Here is a 20175-nt window from a genome sequence, read left to right on the forward strand (position 1 = left end):
TCAGAATTGACTTATAAGCGAGTATCTGAATTAACATTTACCTTTGGAAAACAATAATAACAATAATAGGTCTCAATTAACAATATTTACCTTCAGAAAAATATTCTTCTTGAATTCATAATAACTATAATGAACATGGTGTGGAAGGAGAAATTCAAATCTGGGATCATTCTTGCTCTTGACGACAATTTCGAACTCGATTCCATTCTTAGCTACATACATTGCCATTCGATCAATAATTGGCTGAACATCAGGTGGCGGTGGAACAATAGTCAGTGGTGAATCTCTGAAAACATGAAGAAAAACACTGAATGTAAGGAAAAAACTGTACAAATGATCCCATAACAGATTTTTTTTTTTAAAGTTATCAAAGTTTTCCATCTCTCACAAATTTTATTATGGTGCTCCCCAAACCCTCATCCTTATGAAACTTGAATCTGTCTGTGAGTGGTTATGGAATACTCACCAACAAAATATGAAGTGTAAACGTGTAAAAAAAATGGGGAGATAACTCTAAATGTATTAATATGACAATGCAGAATCATAACTGGTATAAATACCTATGTTTTGATACAAATATTAACCATTTAAGAAAATGTATCACACAGTTCTGGGGATATTATCCAAACAAGGTTTTAACATAATTTGTAATAAAAATGGCGACAACTCTTCAAATGCTGATCAGAATCTACTTTTCATTTTACAGTACACATTGTCTAGTCATGATACAAAAGCATGACAAGTTTAATGAAGATGTCTCAAAGAGTTAAAGAGATATGAAGTAAACAAAAAAGTGTGATAGGTGGAGATTCTTTTCACCTAGTCAATCTCTCTGAGGGTCTCTTGTTTTATTTAATATGTTTTAATTCTTGTTTCCTTCTTGGTATCTTTCCTTTCTTTTGTCAATCAATAGCAGTATTGTGTTTAATGGGTTGACTTGTGTACAGATCAAAACTGCAAATAGTTCATCATGATCTATTTCAATATCAATAGCTGAATAGTGTTCAATTAGGTTGAACTGCATACATATCAAATTGTACAAAGGCTCATCATAATATATTTCATTTGGGTTGATTTGTTTACAAATCAAAATTGTGCATGATATATTTCATCATCAATAAGCATATTAAAAAAAAGACGTATCCACATGTTACAGTATGTGGCAAACAACTGTTGCCAAAAACAAAAGTTAGAAGGATGGACGAACAGGGTCAACAACTCTTGTAAATCACATCATGAAACAATGAAAGTGACTTCATTCAAGATTGCATCAGGATGCATGCAATATTCAGTCCAACTCCAACAATTCTTGATGATGTTATCGTTTGGAAACCAAAGTAATGCAACAAGCTATCAAAGGCAATCAAGCAATCAAATCAGTGATGGATGATATATAATACAGGAAATCTGAACCATTTTAGGTTTCATCAGTACAAATCTGCATGTTAAATTTGACTAAAATAAATCAATTCTAGGTCACATTTTGATGCTGAAATGAAAGCTAAGAGGATGGGCATTCTGGGAAATAACACCTGTAAACAATGACGTGGATGCTGAAAACATAAGTAATTAAATAAGGTCTTATCAATGTAAACTTGCATGCAAAATTGTTTCTTGTATTTAATGGGTTTAATGCCATTTTTCAGTGAAAGGTAGGCTATACATGGTGGCCAGAATAACTGGTGGAGGAAGATCCAGGAAAAACACAAGAACCACCAACCCACATGAATGCAAAATTTGATCAAATTCTAAAAGAGTTTGTCTGAAATTATGAACTTCTAAATTGCAAACTGGGTGATTACCACCCATTAAAAACACATTCCATAGGTCTAAAGGATATTTTACTGCAATAAGTCCTTATTAAAGCACACAGTCACTTTACACAAAATAGATAGTTAACATTTTCATGCTACAGTATGACTGATAATATAAAATAGGCACATTTTGCAATAAAGAACAGTGCACACCTACCGTGGTGAACTGTCGTTTGATGTTCCCTCAATGCATCTCTCCTTATCCTGTGCATTGGAGATAATGGTGCCTGGCTCGGTTCCATGGCGTGAGTGGCTACTTGGAAGTGTGGGTCCATACACTGGTTGAGCAACAAAAGGTGGCAAAGATGACTGCTCCTGGCCTTCTTTTTCAAGCCTAGATTAGTACAAGTAACAATGTATCATGGATATGTACAAATATCTACTTTCATAAAGATCATTATAATTTCACAGATATTTCATAGAAATTACTGCTTATTGTATATCCAGACATGATTTTGGTAGGCCCCCGGCCAAAAATACATATTACAATCATAAAAAACTGCTCCTAGTGCAACTTATGATCATAATATATAATAAAATATTCATTTGAAAAACTAACAAACTTACCAAAAATGTTCAACTTGACTTGAATAATTTCACAATATTTATTGTCACATGATTTGTTCTCCAATACTATTGGTGCTTATTTCATGTGCTTGTCAGTGTTCACATCGTAATTAAGTCAAAATAATTTCTCAATTTTTGCAGCAAATATATTATACTTCTCTCTTTTCATAACAAATCTGTAAAATAAACACCCAAGTACATCAACTATATACAAATAATCCCATACATTCACTTGTCTTTTTCTCCAATGGACACAACCTGTTGATATTCCATTCGAGCACTTTTTGCGGCTTTGGCAAAGATTTTTTTAGTCTTCCTTTTTGACTGACTTTTTTGGCTCAATGTGTAATTGTTTCTTTTCCTTCTCAATGAGAGCCTTTTTTCCTTTCAAGCTGGTGCTTGTATTGACGTCATGCAGTGCGCATATTCTGATAGAGAGCTACATCTGTTCTCTCGTGCAAGAAATCTTTCTTCTTATAGTAATTAATTGCACTTTTTCCAGATACCATCTAAGCTTCAATTTTTCCATATGCAGCTTCTTTTGTAGGTGCTGTTCCAAAATCTTCCAACTGCGATTGACGTAGAGCAGAGGTCACAAAATGCCAGTCCTCTCATGTTCAGTTTTCTTATAAAGTGACCAACTAAATTTCCATCAACTTTTTGGTCCAGCCATTCCCATTTCCTCACAGTTTTTTTTAAACCTTTATGTAAACTTCTCAATGTCATTTTTTTTGCTGCAAGCACGCTTCTTTCTTCCATTGCTATCGGTTTCCATTACATGAAGATTCATTGATGAATTTAAACTTTTGACCAATCAGAACACCCTTTAAAAGAGTCATGGGCTAACTAATATATGGAACAAATACGTTACAAGGGTCGTTGCAGAATGGAACCAAACAGACCATTTTTAAAAAACCAGATCGGAGATGATATAAAAAAAGGGACTATATCAGAAAAATCGGATTCATGTCAGAGAAAAGCGGAATTTCGCTTTAAAATGGAGAAAAATCATGTCTGATATACAAACAGATGGACAAACACATGCATACCTGTTACATCATGCTAGCAAGGTTTTTCACCACACAAAAAGCAAAGTAAAACAAATGAAAAAATAAACTGAGAAATGATCTGAATATCTAATCAGATCACTTGAATAATAATAAATATGAACCTAACATATTTCAATTTTATACATTAAAAAGTGGTTTTTTGCTTTGTCATTTTAAGGTTTTCATTAAAATATCAGTAAAAGATATAATTTACAAAATTTTAATTTAAAACTGCTGAAATGACTTGAAAATCTAATTAGGTCATCCAAATACAGATATAAATACAACAGCAAAATTTCATAAAGTCTGGTCAAAAGTCATATATATAAATGCATGTACGGGTCACTGAGCTCATAAAGCTGAAATAAGTACAAAATTACAAGCTGTGACATTTGTCTTAAGCCTAAGTTCAAGTAGGTCTGGATTTCAACCTTGTGCATAATGTCATCGACATGTTGGTGGCAGGATCTGCACTATGCACCTTCAAGGCCAAATAGTGAAAACACCATGTCAAATGCCACTATTCTTTCAAGAGAAGTAGTGATAACAAGATTTTTGCAGTGGCCACCATGGTTGCCCTGTTGGAGGTCAGATCAGCATCATTTTCTTGCAGGACTTGCTACATACTGTTAAAGTGAAATACCCATATCAATTGTACTATTTATCCAGAAGTAGCAAATAAAAGATTTTTAAGATGGCTTTCAGGCTGAAATTTTAAAGGTTAGTTCAGCATCATTTTCATATCAGACCAGCTACATATTGTAAGAAGTGTTTAAGTGAAAACCCCATTTCTATACAATTTGTTCAGAAGGAATAGATATAATAAGACTTCATGACAACTGCTGTGGTGGCCATCCTGAGAGTTCATACCTGCATCATCTTCAATCTAGATCAACATATCGTAAAAGTCTTTTAGTGAAAACCCTATATCAATATGACTATATGCCGGCATCTATTCTGAAGTAGCTACAAGATGATATTCAAGAAAGCCACTATTATGGTCATATAGTGAATGTCAATTCAGCACCATTTTCATTTTAAACCATTTAACTAAGTTTAATGGCTTTAACAGAACTCTTAACGCATTACTGGCTATATCATGCATAAATATGGGACCTAACTGCCTTTCCCAAGGACACACCAAGTTAGCTAATCCAAACTGGATTAAGAGTATGATACTCTACTAGCTTAACTACTATGGCTCTGCACATGCCACAAGAAGACTTTCAAAGAAAATACTGTGTAAATCAAACCATCCATGCAGAAGTAGTGAGGACAAGATTTCAAAATTGTCAACATTGCAGACCAAGGTGAAAGCTATCAGAAATAAGCTGTAAGAAGCCTTCTAGCGAAAACCAAAACTTGCCAACCCTAACAAAGACCTTCAATTTTGTTCCCTTCAAATTAGACTAGTTTTCAGAAAGGTGTAACAAAATATCATGTACTGCAATGGTCAAACTGTAAAAACTGCCTTTAATGATGACTGCCATTTCACCTCTGTTCACATGGGTTCGAGTGTCAGGCTCAGCCAATGTGGATATGTGAGAAAGCTCTTAAGTAGCTTCACCTGTGTTGGTGGTCCTTACTGGGGTTTTCCCAGGCTCTTCCTCCACTAGTTATACTGGCAACCACATATAGCCTACATATAGCACTGAGAAAATGACATTAAACCCAAAACAACAACAAAACTTTTTCAGCAGTTTGTTGTCCTTTTCATCCTGAAAATGTATCATTTGTTGGATGCCATTTTTAGAAAATAAGCAACAGCTTGTTCAATGTATGTTTTGCATAATACATGCAGCTTCATGCACCTGAAGTCCTCCTGCAAAGTTAGTCAAGTTCCCCAACCAACTCTACTGAATCTAATATGAAACAAGGATCTGAATCAAACCTGGACAAACCAGTATCTGGATTTTATAGCAATCATATTTCTGTAATTACAGTTTTTATTTCCTAGGTCTGTATTTTACGGGTCATTTCCATAAGACTTAGAGCCAAATCATAAGAATCTGGATATCTTATCTCACTATGACAATTTGTTCAGAAGAAGCCAGCCTAAGAAGATTTTCAAAATGGGAACCATAGTAGCCATGTTGGGTGTCAAGTCAGCAGTAGCTATAAAAACAGTTTCAAGGTAACAAAAATGAAGGATGTCAGACACAATCCACTGTACACAATGCATGACTGGCCATAAATAAATTCCTTTTAAAACAACTATAAAAGTGAAATAATGTGGATACTGTGTACAACAGATGAGTTGGTAAACTTGAACAAATTAAGACTGAGGTATAGATATCTGAATGACTTATGTTTCTCTAACTTGGAGCAAATTAATTATGCATAAGGTTACCTTTGTTGCTCATCTGCTTTCCTGTGATGTTTGGCAAAAGATTTCACAAGCTGTCCATAGGGAGTGTCATGGATGGAAACTTTTGGCATCTGTACTGTAATTGGTTTATATACCTAAAAATTGAGAAGTTTAAAACACTTATTTTAAAACAAGTAATTTTAACATTCCTTAAAAAAAGGCACCAACTATGACAATTTCCCTGTAAACCAGGCATCCAACATCTTTGGCTGGGGCCCAAATTGATAAAATGCTTAAGGTCGTGGGCCACATGAGCAAGAACTATTTAAATAATTAACAACAAAAATTCCAACACAATTAGTATACGACACTAATAACTTTTTTCTTACATTTTTGTAACAATATTGTTAAATAAGATAGTTACATATTGTGGTAGATACATAAAACATCATCAGAAAGCAATACCAAAAACAAAATGAATAAGTATTAAAATGCATTTTTTCAAAAGGACGGTCTACATGGAACCAGACTGCACAATCAAAGACTGGGCCATATGTGGCTCCCAGACTGGACACGCCTGCTGTAAATGAACATTTAGCAATAGTTAAAAAAAAATTACTTTAAAATTTTGTATTCATTATGCTTTAAGGTTTATGTCTGCATTCTGGTCATTATACAATGCAACTGTCATATTACTTCAAATGAGCAGCGCAAAAATTATATGTTGTAATTAAACTTAACCGAGTGTATGTGATTTCGATTTTAACATAGCTTTAACAATTTTAGTCAAATTGCTATGATGTCTGCAGTGTAGCAGTTTATGGAGATGTCTAGCATTGGGGCATCATGCCACAGACACAGCTTCATGTCTAACCCAGTCACGAGGCTGACCAGTACTAAAATAACCTCTTAATGCCGAGCACCAAGAGAGACATCTGCTAGTACCATATTTATAAGTCTTTGGTATGACTCTGCCGGGGTTCAAACCCACAACTTGGTGCATAAGAGGTAGATGCTCTAACCACTTAGGCCACCAAGTGGTAATTCTAACTACCACTAGTAAACAGATTACATTATGGTAACTGTATATAATATTTAATTAACTACTGGAACAAAGAATAATTTTTCTCTCTAGTTTCTGAAATTTCAACAAAAACTGACAAAGTCCACGCATTCACATTCCATTATGGAGGTTACTCATCTAAACATTAGCAACTACTATGGTCAAAATATATGACCACTAATGTGCTTTTGTTCCCTACAGAGACACTGATAGAAAATTTCACAAGGGGGGGGTCGCCTATACTTACCTCCAAATGAGAGGAATCATCAGAGGCCAGGGTTAAACTAGGCCAAATGGTTGCTGATGGGTGACAACATTAATATATAAGGTATAGACACACCTAATTTAAAACAAGTATTTAATGATTTTGTATAACTTTTTTGACAGTAAATGTACATGGCATCAATTGATGTTCAGCTGGCAAATATTCTTTTTTGCTTCTTATCAATCCCCTTCAAAAGAGCCTTTGAAACTGAAAATCATTTACTGGACCACCAAATATATACACACATCATTGAAGTTATGTTTATTGTACTTTTTCAGATGCTAGCTCAAAGGCCTTTGAAACTCTATCATGCAGTAAAAAATGTCATTGTGAATTATTTTTAAAAAATGGAAAAACAATCCATTCCTTTTATATAGAATGTTCTGCCAAGGACATACCATTGCATCAAAGATGCATATTAAATAGCATAAATATAATACAGGGTGTATTAAACTTCCTATAGATGGGTCACTGGGCATATAAAAATTTAGCTGGAAGCAAATCAGCTATTGATGCAAACTGTTAGAAATAATGTTACACACACACACACACACACATATATATATGAGAGAGAGTCCAAATTATATATCTGCACAAGATTGAGGAGGCTAGGTTTTCTTTTTCTTTCTCAGATAGTCTGACATTTTCTAACGACAGTGGTAGAGTTACATAGGTCTGTGGTTAGTTAGCCTATCCTTGGAGTTATGTGAATTCTGCTTTGAGATTTTTAATAAATGTAGAATCGTTGCAATTATGAACAGTCTGAATAGATTTGAGAACCGGATTCAACATATATAAAGATACTGAACAAAGACAAGGCATGGCATGCATACTGTCAATGGCTTACACATAAATAGCTATCAGCGGTAAGTCTGAAGTACAGATTGGGTCAAAATTTGAGTTTTGAAGCATTTCAGATTGATGTCACCATTTTGGTTACTGTATAGTGTACATGCATAGAAATTTGAACAATACAGCTTTGGAAAGGCAGATTTATATAACTCTGAAATTAATTTGCACAATGAAGATTTCTGTCACAGTTGATGAAATGTTTTTAAAATTGTTTTAATAAATCTAAAGGCCCTTGATGCCTGAGTGCTATCTGTCACATTTGGTCAAAATTTGTCGTGAATTTTATGAAGTTCTAATTTTTAGTAACAGCAGCCATATCTTTTGTCAAATTTGTTCAGACCCTCTTGAAAGGTTTTAGAGAAGAATTTGTTTAAAAGTCTTCATACTTTTTAATTACTGTAGCCAGCATAATACAAACATGAAAGCCCTCCAAGCCAGGCTGATTTCTGTACCATTTAGATAAAATCCAGTGCAGTTTTTGAGAAGAAGCAATTTCAAGATTTCTTTGTTTTAGTAATCATTAACATTATTTGTATAATAGATTGACTTCAATTAAACAAATTTTGAAGACTTGTATGTAATGCTTTCAGTCACATTTGTTAAAATTCTGTTCAGCAGTCTCTGATAAGGTATTGTAAAAGTTCAATTCTTCAGTATCGGTCACATTGGTTAAAAAATGAGCAAATCTGAAATGCTTAAATCCATGTGCAAACTGATCCAGCTGTTTCAGAAGCATGAATGAGTTTGGCACAATGGCAGAACACACACAACAGAAGATGCACAAAGACAATGCCAAAAGCTCATATGGCCTTATGGCCAGATGAGTTAAAAAATAACTCTCACTTACTTCTGGGGTTGGCTGGGCTGTGCCAGTTACAAGACTTGGGTGCAGATATCCATGTAATCCATCTGTTCCTAAACCTGAAAGAAAAAGTACACTGTTACAAGATCAATATTTTGCCTTTGCATAATGGGGTACCATAAAACATCAGCATATCTTGATTTATGCTGTTCAATGGACATAATAAGTAGAACAAACTGCACAGACCCTGACATGTTACTTCAAAATCTATACCAATAAAACATAACTACAATTAGGTCAATGGCATGCCATTGCTTATTCCTGCAATTTCAAGATTTGCAACTCTCGGAATCAGAATCAAATTTGCAACACAAGAAATATATATTTGTCTCTTCATTGTCAGTTAGGGTATATATTGTTATATAGTGGAGATGCTGAAAGTTTCAAAATTTTGAGTCAAGTGCATGTTCCTACTTCAAATCCGTGACTGATGTTGGATGTGCATGCATATTTATCAACTCATGTACATATGGCTATTGGGTGGGGATCTTAACAGTTTCCAAGTTATAAACCATAGGCAAGTCCTCTACTCCCAGTGACTTGAATCAGGGTATATTTTGGATATATGTCTGATTTCAATTCCTTGTGTCCTTCAAATTTATATATGGCTATAGAGTGAGGATCTCCAAGTAATCCCCAAAGGGTTCTATTCCATATCCCTAAAGCAAGACCTGATGGTTTATTCCAAAAACACAAAACATGGAACAGCTCTAACTTCAATAATGAGACATGGCACCTTTAGAGCTACATGTAAAATATTTAAGAGATTGTCTTTTTTAAAGATCTCAACTATGTTTAAATTATAAAACCAATCTGCCCATCTACAAACCACTCCCATCACACATTCCATCATATCCCAAAGCTTCAACTCTATCTTGAACAGCAATGGCAAGATATACTATATAAAAAATTGGGGGGATGGTGGGTTGGGGTGGTACAATTTTTAACACAACACTTTTTCTTACGAAGTAGCATGCAAAGATGTAACCTCTCCTTAATAAGAACTGTGGTTATTTTCTGGTCTATAAATCTCAGCTTGCAGAAGGTTGGCAAGTCTACTAGCTAAAATGAATTTGAAGGAATTCACAAGAATTCTATTTCTTCCATTTGTTTTGAAATCTCCTTAGATATCATTGCAAAATTTCAACATAACAACCTTGGTAACAAAATTATTTTCTTACATTTCAAATAAGATGTTCACAAAATGCCTTCGTCATCACTTCTTGTCCTGAACCTGATTTCATGGATAGAAAACTACTGAACTTCTCAGATACTGCCCAGATATACCCACATGATTTGTGTGCCTATATGAACATGTCTCAATACTGCCCAGTTATACCCACATGACCTGTGTGCAGATATGAACATGTCTCAATACTGCCTAAATATACCAACATGATTTTGTGTGCTTACATGAAAATGTCTCAGATTTACAATTTACACATACTGAACTGTCATCATTCAAGCTACTGTTCGCCGAGTTTGATAAATATCCATTCATACTTGTTTATGTCATCATGTTTAGAAGAGATTACAGTAAAAGTCAAAACATATGACTTTGACCACCATTCTAACCCCCCCCCCCAAAATTTCCTATCTAGATGTCATGTATATAATGGTCACCTATTTTCCATTATCAGTGGCCAAGCATTTCCTATCATATAGTAGTTTTTCACTGCATTAAGCAATGAGTGGAGAGTACTGACAGTGGCTGCTCTCTGTATGGAAACTAAACTTTTTGCTCCATGAACAATGCATATCTAGAGAAAGACATACCATGTGAATCAATTTAACCCAAATGTGTCAATATATCAAATTTAAAAAATAATGCAGTTTTATCATTATGGAAGAGGGTCAAAGTAATGTATTTCCTGGATGGTGGAAACAAGTTGTGTTGTAGGAGCAGAACAGTGATGTTGTCACAGCAGAAATGGGTGTCATCTTTTGTGCCAGTGTGATGGGTATAGTTTGACATCTTTATCTGTACGCCTGTGAGTTAAAGTTCTCTTTCATTAAAAAAGTTCATCTTCAAGGAGAGATACAAGTTATATCCACTATCCTAAGGGTCAAGGGTCATTCAATATTTAAAAACCTGTATGTAAAGTCAGGCAACGTTTCAATTATGTTCCAGAAAACAGTTAATTAAGGTCAGTTTTCATTCCCTATTCATAAGGAAACTTGTTTCATCATATTAAATCATTTATAGGAATAACAATATGAAAAGTTGTTTTTTTTCATTTCATATGCTCCATGGTAACCAGTCAGTATCTCATTTGCACATCAAAATACAGTTCAAAATTTCAAGTAATTACCTGCCAAATACCTGATAGTTGCTTTATTCATCAGAAATGGCAGTATTATACTAAACAAGATGCAATCTGTGGTTATTTCTGAACAGATCTTAGAAGTTGGCTGTCTTATGAGACACTCATACATTTTACATCAGATGACTCCGAATATGGTTTAACCTGGAAAAACATTAAGTAAAGCTAACATACCAGACCAGTGCCTTCACTATAAAAACTTGAAATTGCTATAGAAATTGCAAAGGATTTTTTTCTATTTCTTTTATGCAAGAACAATGATTATACTGGGGGAGGGGGCAGGGTTTCCAGTATCTAAGTGCCCTAAATTCCTTAGATATCCTGAAACCCTCACCCTTCAGGCTCAGGCTTCAATGACTTACTTGGGATTCAACAAAATTGATATAAGAATGGAGTCAATCCAAGGGAATGATGATTAACTGGGCAAAAAGAATTTCCACATTTAAAATAAGACAATTTCTTCTTTTAAATGTTGAGAGATAAAACCAATATCTGATAATCATTAGAACTCTTTTGGTGAAAACCCAGCGTTATAATGATCATCCATTCAAGAGTAAAGACAACAAGGTTTTTAAGACTGCTGTTGTGGCAGCCATTCCATTCAGGAGAAGCAACAATAAAATTTACATTGTTATAAGTCTTCTAGTGAAAAACCCACATCAATATATCTTTCTGTTCAAGTACAGTTGTAATAACAAGACATTTAAGACGTCCGGCATGACAGCTATATTGGAGGTCAGGTCATAACTATTTTTATTCAGGGCCAGCTAGATATCATAAGAAGTCTTTTAATGAAAAAACAAAACAATGTTGATATAACCATCCATTCTGAAAAAAGTAGTCATTAACAAGAATTTTAAGATGGCAACCATGGTGGTAATAGTAAATATCAGGTCAGTACTCTTTTTATGTAGAACGAAATATACATGATGAGTCTTTCAGTGAAGACCCCATGTTGATTTGCCCTCACATTTTGAAATAACATAATTTTAAAGATGAATATCACAGCAGTCAAACTGGAGATCAAATTGGATCCATTTTCATTAGGGACCAACTAGATATCATAAGTCTTTTAGTGAAAACAACATGTTGATATAACCATCGATTCAGGAGCAGTAGTGATAACAAAACTAAATGTCCAAGTAGCAACATTTTCATTTAGGAGCAACTGGACCATGGGATGAATGTATGTAAAATTTCAATGTAATCCTCCAAGTTATTTAAGAAAAGTGGCGATAACATGTGCATACAGATGGACAGATAGCAAAGGGTTGATGGGCATCAAACCGTCCCATCATGGATGGGGCCAATTACGATTGTAATCAGAATCAATGGTAATCAATTACAGTATTATCTGTCATCATAATCAGAATCATTGATTTCAGAAGCTCTATAATCGTGCTAAGTACTGATCATTTGGCACGTTAATTTGTATGTAAACAATTGTCAAATAAACACAGAGTTAAAATTGCTTGTTTTCAGCTATACAATCGTTAGATATCTGCTCTGAACAAGAAGATAAGCAAATACAAAGCAATCATAATTGTAATTATCCCCCTGTAATCATAATCATGGTTTCCAAATAAAGTGAAATTATAAGTGGAATCATCAGTGCCTAACAACCTGTAATCGTAATTGTAATTGTATTTGACCACCTGTAATCGACCCCATGCCTGCATCTTATAAACTCTTCTTATCTATAACCAGTTGAGCTAATTAAAAAATCTTTATGGCCCCTATATTAGGATATAAACATGACTGGCATATCCAGCTCAGGTGACAACCCAGTAGAAGAGAAAAAGAATACCATTTCTTCAAACAAGACTATGACTATTGTTTTCATATCTAATTAGGATTAAATCTGATGCAAAAATGTGTTATACAGAGTGCTGCAAATATCTTAACTGTGCATACAATTTTTAAGCTAGCAAAACATGTAGGCCAAATATGAATATCAAACATGGCCTAATTCAATGTAAGCTCAATGTTTTTTAAATGGAAAAGAAATGTATGCAAATTTCATTAGTTTCCTCAGAACCTTCTGGTGAAACTTGTGCTGCTAAAGATATAGAAAATTATGATAAATCATAATATACAGATATTTAACTCACTGTATAAATGAAACGAATTTAACATACAGTGGCCCCCTCTTATACAACCACCCCTACTGCACTGGGAAAGTGGCCTTATAAGACGGATGGCCATTCCAGAGGGGGGACTATATTTGTGAGATATGTTTATGTACGTGTATATAGTAGGAAAGCTACTCATAACTTAAAGTAGTTAATAACTTCATTTAAAAGCAGCATTAATTTTTAAAATGTTATTCTTGTCTTAAAAACAGAATTATTTCAAGTTAATATAAATTAATAGTTCTTATTCTTAGGCATGAAATGTGAGTGAGGTGTTGTAGGTATGCACATTACAAAACCATTTAAAAACATTATTTAAATCTTGGTACATATGCTGTTTCAAATTTAAAATAATTCTCTTTCCATTTACTCCATTTTCCCACTACTACAGAATATTCCTTTTATCTTTAATGATCTTGTTTATTGGAGTCTCTCAACAAACTTTTTTGGCAAGTGAACTCACCCCATTGTCGTCAAGTTGAGTAACTTTTACTTTTTCTTCCAAAGTATTATTACTTCATTTACATAATGACATGTTAAAGATTTGCAACCATTGATTCAATGCTGTTAATTGAACTGTACAGTACTGCAATTTAATTTTGCAGATGAAACTTTTGTAAACAAAAAGCCTTGTTCTAGAGGATGTGATACTTGTCCTGTCACATGATTTTTTGGTCTCTGTCTAGTACCCTGTTTTGTTCATGGTTAATTTCTGTGTGTTTGTTAATCCACAAAATCTATATTTAGTCTATCTGACCATGTTATCATCTTGACAAATATGTCCAGCTGTAATCGTCAATTGCAAAAAAAAATTAAAAAATTCCAATATGTGAAGCCTAAAGCTCTATCGAAACATTGCTGACCCCATTTCCTGCAAACATTAATGTCAGTGATATAATAATAACCTTAGTGGTGCAAGTACTTCAGCCAACACTTCTTTCAGTAACGAAAACCCGACATCCAGAAACAGACATTGGGAAATATAATCAGATTACTTACCTTACCGCAATTAAATACTGGTTCTGGACACGTATTAAAATAAAATGTGGCCACTTGTGAAGGGTAAATTTTACAATTTTACACCAATAGGTTGTTCACTGGACAGGTTAGAGGGGTGGCCTTTCTTGAGGGATACTTTTGAACACAAACTCATCTTTGCCAAGGGATTCTGGCCATAAAGAGTGAATGGCCACTGGTCGCGGGGGGGGGGGGGGGGGGGGGGGGGGACCACTGAAATCACAACTATCATCCATTACAAGACAACTTACACCTCTGTCTTGATAACTTGTGAGCTAAAGGGTCCATAAACATCAATTGTAGCATAAGCAAAACTCAAATTGTAGTCCACTATAGGGGCAGAGAGGTGTACTAGCAACAGTTGCTGATTCACGATTTTCAATTTTATCTCTCCTACACAAATGACAGACTTCAATAGAAATCAAGTTGACATGCATTACTCATAAAGTCTAATATTAGTAAAGTTGGGGTTGCCTCCCTTTGAGTACATGTGTATCGATCATTAACAGCTTCATAGCTCGAATTACTCTCACAAAAATCTCCTGAACTGGCCACATCAATACACTGCACTGGCTAATTCCTCAAGATGATTTTAAATGTCAGCATAAACAACTTAGTTGATATCACATAGCAAACAACCGAGAACAACTATGCTGATTTACTAATGAACACAGTCTGCGTACAGCAGTGGTGCAGTCAACACTTAATCTTAAAAAGAACAAACAGAGACAAAACTATGTGCACTGCATTTTTGAACTTACAAGTTATCTTTTATTCTATCATTGCACATTTTTTAACAATCCACAGAAATGCAAAGGCAACAAAAAAAAAGGATTTCCCAACAGTGTGTGATTTTAATGAAAAATCTGACTATTAACTTCCTGTCAAATGACCATTAGATCATCAATAAATTTCATAATAACAGTCAACTTACTCTGCATAGTACAATGCATACAAGTGCATGACTTTTATCCTTTTGATCCCACCACATTTTCTTCAAGCAGTCACATTTTTTTTAAAGCAGTCTTGTGTCAGTTTGATCGTTTATAGACACATATGCCTTGTTTCTTTTCAACCTGCTTATATACCAAACGATAATCACACTTTTAACTTCAAAATGTTGAATTTTGGATGTTTGCTATGATCTTTTGCAAAACTTGCATTATTATAAGGGCTGTTCCAGTAAAATATACTTGGGGGATACAGAAGGCGCTCTTAATATGGAGTAGTCACCCAACTTACAATTTTGTATCACTTTCATATAAACTATGAGTAATCATGTACTTTTTTAATATTGCTTTCCCTGTGTACCATGCATGCTTCAATGGAAAAGTCCTTAGCCGTTTCTTTAGTTTTCGTTCTTGTATATTAAAAAAATAATTCAAAAAGAGGTCCAAATGATCCATCAGTTTATAAGGGAGATGATGAGTTAGTTGGGCACAGATTAACAATTGGTGTACCTTCATGGTGGTCATCTTCAGAATCTCCATTCTCTGCTTCCCCTTTTGCGCTTTGTTTTGGTTTGTATTTGCCAGATTTGATCATGTTCACTACATGCTTGTAGTAGGGATTTAAAAGATCATCAAAATACAGGAACTGGAATTGAGTATTATTGCCTTGTTTGGTCTTCATCATGATTTCCATCTGAACTCCATGCTTGGCAATAAAAATAGCAGTTTTTTCAATGATCGCATTCTGTTTTACCGTCTCTGGCTGTATGTAAAAGAACAAAGAGTGAAGTAAGAAACAGTGTGATGTACAATTTACATGACTTGTGTTCCTCCTAAGGGTTTACTCCATTTCAATGTAATAGACTTAACCAGATTTAAAACATTGCATTACTGTAGATTTATGCAACCCATTTAAAATTTCTGTTATGTTAATGTGTCAAAATATTGTGTACTGTATTATACTAGATAAACGCATCCTATTGTGATCTCACAAAATATGTCATGTTAACAACATCTGATTTAATTTGTAGAGATGCTAAACCCTGCTAATGTCAAACAGGAATGTGTCATGTTCCCAACACCTGATTTAATTTGTAGAGTGATGCCAACCCCTTCCAATGTCAAAGAAAAATGTGAGAATTGAAAATCTGAATTTGACCACAACAGGAATTCTACAAATACTTACTTAACAATGTACTTTAAGCACTGAACTATACTCATTTTGATTTTTTTTAAATTTGCTTCCTAGTCTTCTTTCTACTTCTGTTTTGCTTAAGTCCATCAAGAAAAGACTGCAAAGGCAGTTTTGATGTCTCAAATCCAGTGGGTCTTTTTGTGTAGCTTTCTTTTGAAACTGTTATTATAAATGTATCCTTCTTTTTGTAAAAAAATTCTTCACCAAATGAACAAAAGCTGCACTTCAAAATGAGATTAACCACAGGGTCAAATGGTCTGGGCATCCAGTTACATCATTTATGACATCTTGGGAACAATTTGTAAACAAATTTGAATTGTAATTGCTCTAGTTATACAAGCACATTACTGATGTATATATAACAGTGCTTAAGCTGCAGTTCACCTACATAAATTTTATCTGAACAGAAAATCAGATCCGACAGAAGTGATCATAAAGACATCATTTGAGGTTTAACATGGGAATGATTCCACCAAAATTGAAACGGTTGGCATCACTATTTCTGGCTAAGTTAATGCAATTTTCATATATTTACCTAGAAGATTTTGCATGTTTTGTCAAATAATGCATTAAAACATCAGTTTTATGGATGCCACTTTTTTCAATGATTAAAAAAAAAGTATAATGACTAAACAGTATCCCCTGGTCACTTGATTTATTCTGTATAAACGGTATCATTTATCCGGACAACCAAGTATCCAAACAAAATCCATGCGTCCCAATAAATCTGGATAACTGTTGTTGACTGTAACTAGAGTCATAGATCTGTGGAGATAAAATGTATATAATGAATAAAATGATTTCAATCTTCTGCTCACCGAGGATATAAAGAATTCAACTTATTTCATAAATTTCACTTAAAACTAGAGATATTAGGTTGCACTGCAAAGTGCCCCACTCACTACAGCATGCTTAGCAGTCTCTTAAACAGAAGGGCCTGTCTTGGGAAACCAATGACAGAAGATGGGCATTCAGGGGCCATAATTCTTCTAAGTGCATCAAGCAATACTGGAAATCAAACCTATTCAAAGTCACATCAGTATAAATCTGCATGGCAGATTAGTTTGAATTGTAACAATGCTTCAGAAGGATGAACAACATGGGGCTATAACTCTTGTAAACGAGACTGTGGAATGGTAGAAATTAAACTCACTCAAGTCTCGTTAATATAAAGCTACATGCCAAACTTGGTTAAAATTTCAACAATCTTTGTTCAAGTTATGCTGCAGGAGACAAGGCACAACTAATATAAATTATGATGCAGAACACTGGGAATCAAGCCTATATATGATTTCAACTATAAAAATGTACATGCCAAATATAGTTTAAATCCAACATTCCTTGGAAAAGATAAACCAAAATTAGAGCAGCAGGCAACCTGGAGCTATAACTCCTCTAAACAATGTTGTGTAATGCGGCAAATCAAAGATTTTGTCAGTATAAGGTCGGAAGCCAAATCTGGTTCAAATTCAACAATCCTTAGTAAATGTAAATGCTATGGAAATTAAAGTCAGGTGCACTGGAAACAAGGGGGCTTAACTCCTGTAATGATGTGAAATGTTGGAAATCTCTCCAGTGAAGTCTCCTGAATATAAAGTTGCATACCATATTTGCTTGAAGCCCAACACATTATCTTGCAGAAAACAAAAAAATTGATGGATGGACATATTAATGAACAAAGTGATTACTATTAGGCTTTGCCAACTCTTTCATGTAGGGACCTAAAAAGGACAATAAGACCATCTGAACTGGGAAAATATCAAGTCCACCTTTAAAGAATCAAACAAATATCCATGTTTTCTATAATTCAATTTGTTTATAACATAATATGCCAGTCTTTTTTTCTTGATCTATAAGTTCAACAGCATTTCAAGAACAATATTATTTTTAAATACCCTCCTGAGCTTCTTGAATATGCAATTTTACGGTCAGTAATCAGAAAATATTCATTCTATTTGGATTGGGAGAATTGTTTAGACCTAAAAATTTGCATGAGAAAATCAAAGAAAAGTTCTAGTAAAATCTGCAGAATCCCAACATAAACAAAATTATTGATGTTCATTTCGAAACACAAGGCCCAAGGTGACATCAAAATACCATTATGCATGGGCAGTTGGCGAAAAATTCTAAATTAGAAGGGTGCTATTAATTACATAGGTTCTAAAAAAACTGCTGCAGTGTTTCTCTGTTTGATATCTTCATCCTTGGCAGATTAACATCTTTGTATAAACCTGAAAAGCCTTCATGCCAGGGCACTTTTTGTCAAATACTGAAATTAGGTCAAATTATGTTAGGCCATTTTTGAGTTGTTGTTTACATGTGTTTCTATCCCACATAAAAGCAGCTTTATTTGCTTGCAGGCCTGCATTGTTCCTGCATCATTTGTACAGTTTAACTGGTAACATACAACTTTATCAACAGTGTAGAAGTGTTTTTTTGTTAAAATGCCTCCACTATATTATATTCATGTACAAAAAATGGGACTGAACTGCTGCATGCGGAGACAAAAGACAATTCATATATTATATATATATATATATATATATATCTGATGTGAAATAATTGCTTTGGAATTATTCAAACATGATTTTGGTCTTCCATAAAAAAGCTGAAAAATTTTTAAGGTGGGTTTGGTCTACAAGGACAGCGCCCCCGCTCCATAGGTCCAGGGCCCCCAGCCAAAAACGCATTTTACACTCGTGAAAAACTGCTCCTGGTGCAACTTATGATTATAAAATAAACAAAAATAATCATCTGAAAAACGAATAAACTTACCAAAAATGTTCAACTTTACTTCAATAATTTCACAATATTTATAGTCACATGAATTTGTTTTCCAATGCTATTGATGCTTAAGTTATTTCATGTGCATGTCAGTGTTCACATCATAATTAAGTCACAATAATTTGTCAATTTTTGCCGCAAATATATTATACTTCTCTCTTTTCATAACAAATCTGCAAAATAAACACCCAAGTACATGAACTAGATACAAATAATCCCATACATTCACATGTCTTTTTCTCCAATGGACACAACCTGGTGATATGCCAGTCGAGCTATTTTTGTGGCTTTGGCAAAGATTTCTTTAGCCTTCCTTTTTGTCATCACTGATTTTTTTGGCTCAATGTGCAATCATTTCTTTCCCTTCTCAATGACAGCCTTTTTCCTTTCAAGCTGGTGCTTGTGTTGGTGACATGCAGTACACATATTCTGACAGAGGGCTACATCTGTTCTCTCGTGCAAAAAATCTTTCTTCTTATTGTAATTAATTGCACTTTTTCCACATGCCATCAGAGTTTCGATTTCTTCACATGCAGCTTCTTTTGTAGGTGCTGTTCCAAACTCATCCAACCAGGATTACCGAAATTCAGATCTTTCTTGCTGAGGTCACAAAATTCCAGTCCTCTAGCGTTCAGTTTTCTTATAAACTGACCAACTAAATTTCCGTCAACTTTTTGCTCCAGCCATTTCCATTTCCATACATTTTTCACACCTTTATCTAAACTTCTGTGCCATGCTCTCTCCCGGAACAACGCCATGTTTTGCAAGCATGCTTCTTCTTTCCCTTGCCATCAGTTTCCATTACACGAAGATTCATTGGATGAATTTAAACCTTTAACCAATCAGAATACTCTGCATGCAAGTAGTGTGCTAATTAATACTTGGAACAAATAATTTAACAAGGGTCGTTGTGGAATGGAACTGACCATCATTTTTTACAAACCGGATCGGAGATGATATAAAAAAACAGACTACTGTATTTCATGTTATTTT

The 20175-nt window shown here is 34.3% G+C and overlaps 1 protein-coding gene across 2 annotated transcripts in view; it reads right to left on the minus strand.

The window, feature by feature from the left end:
- The window catches only part of LOC149777514 (splicing factor, suppressor of white-apricot homolog), a 60506-nt gene that overhangs the window by 24210 nt on the left and 16121 nt on the right, over positions 1-20175 (minus strand). For both annotated transcript variants that reach the window (XM_089942100.1, XM_089942101.1), the window contains exons 5-9: positions 15714-15966; positions 8766-8839; positions 5781-5893; positions 1972-2148; positions 91-286 (exon numbers count right to left, since the gene is read on the minus strand). In XM_089942100.1, coding sequence (XP_089798226.1) covers positions 91-286; positions 1972-2148; positions 5781-5893; positions 8766-8839; positions 15714-15966 — 813 coding nt within the window. The remainder of the gene's footprint in view (positions 1-90; positions 287-1971; positions 2149-5780; positions 5894-8765; positions 8840-15713; positions 15967-20175) is intronic.

This window comes from Sinohyriopsis cumingii, chromosome 18 (genome assembly GCF_028554795.1).
Source record: "Sinohyriopsis cumingii isolate HCF-2022 chromosome 18, ASM2855479v2, whole genome shotgun sequence".
NCBI classification, from domain to species: domain Eukaryota; kingdom Metazoa; phylum Mollusca; class Bivalvia; order Unionida; family Unionidae; genus Sinohyriopsis; species Sinohyriopsis cumingii.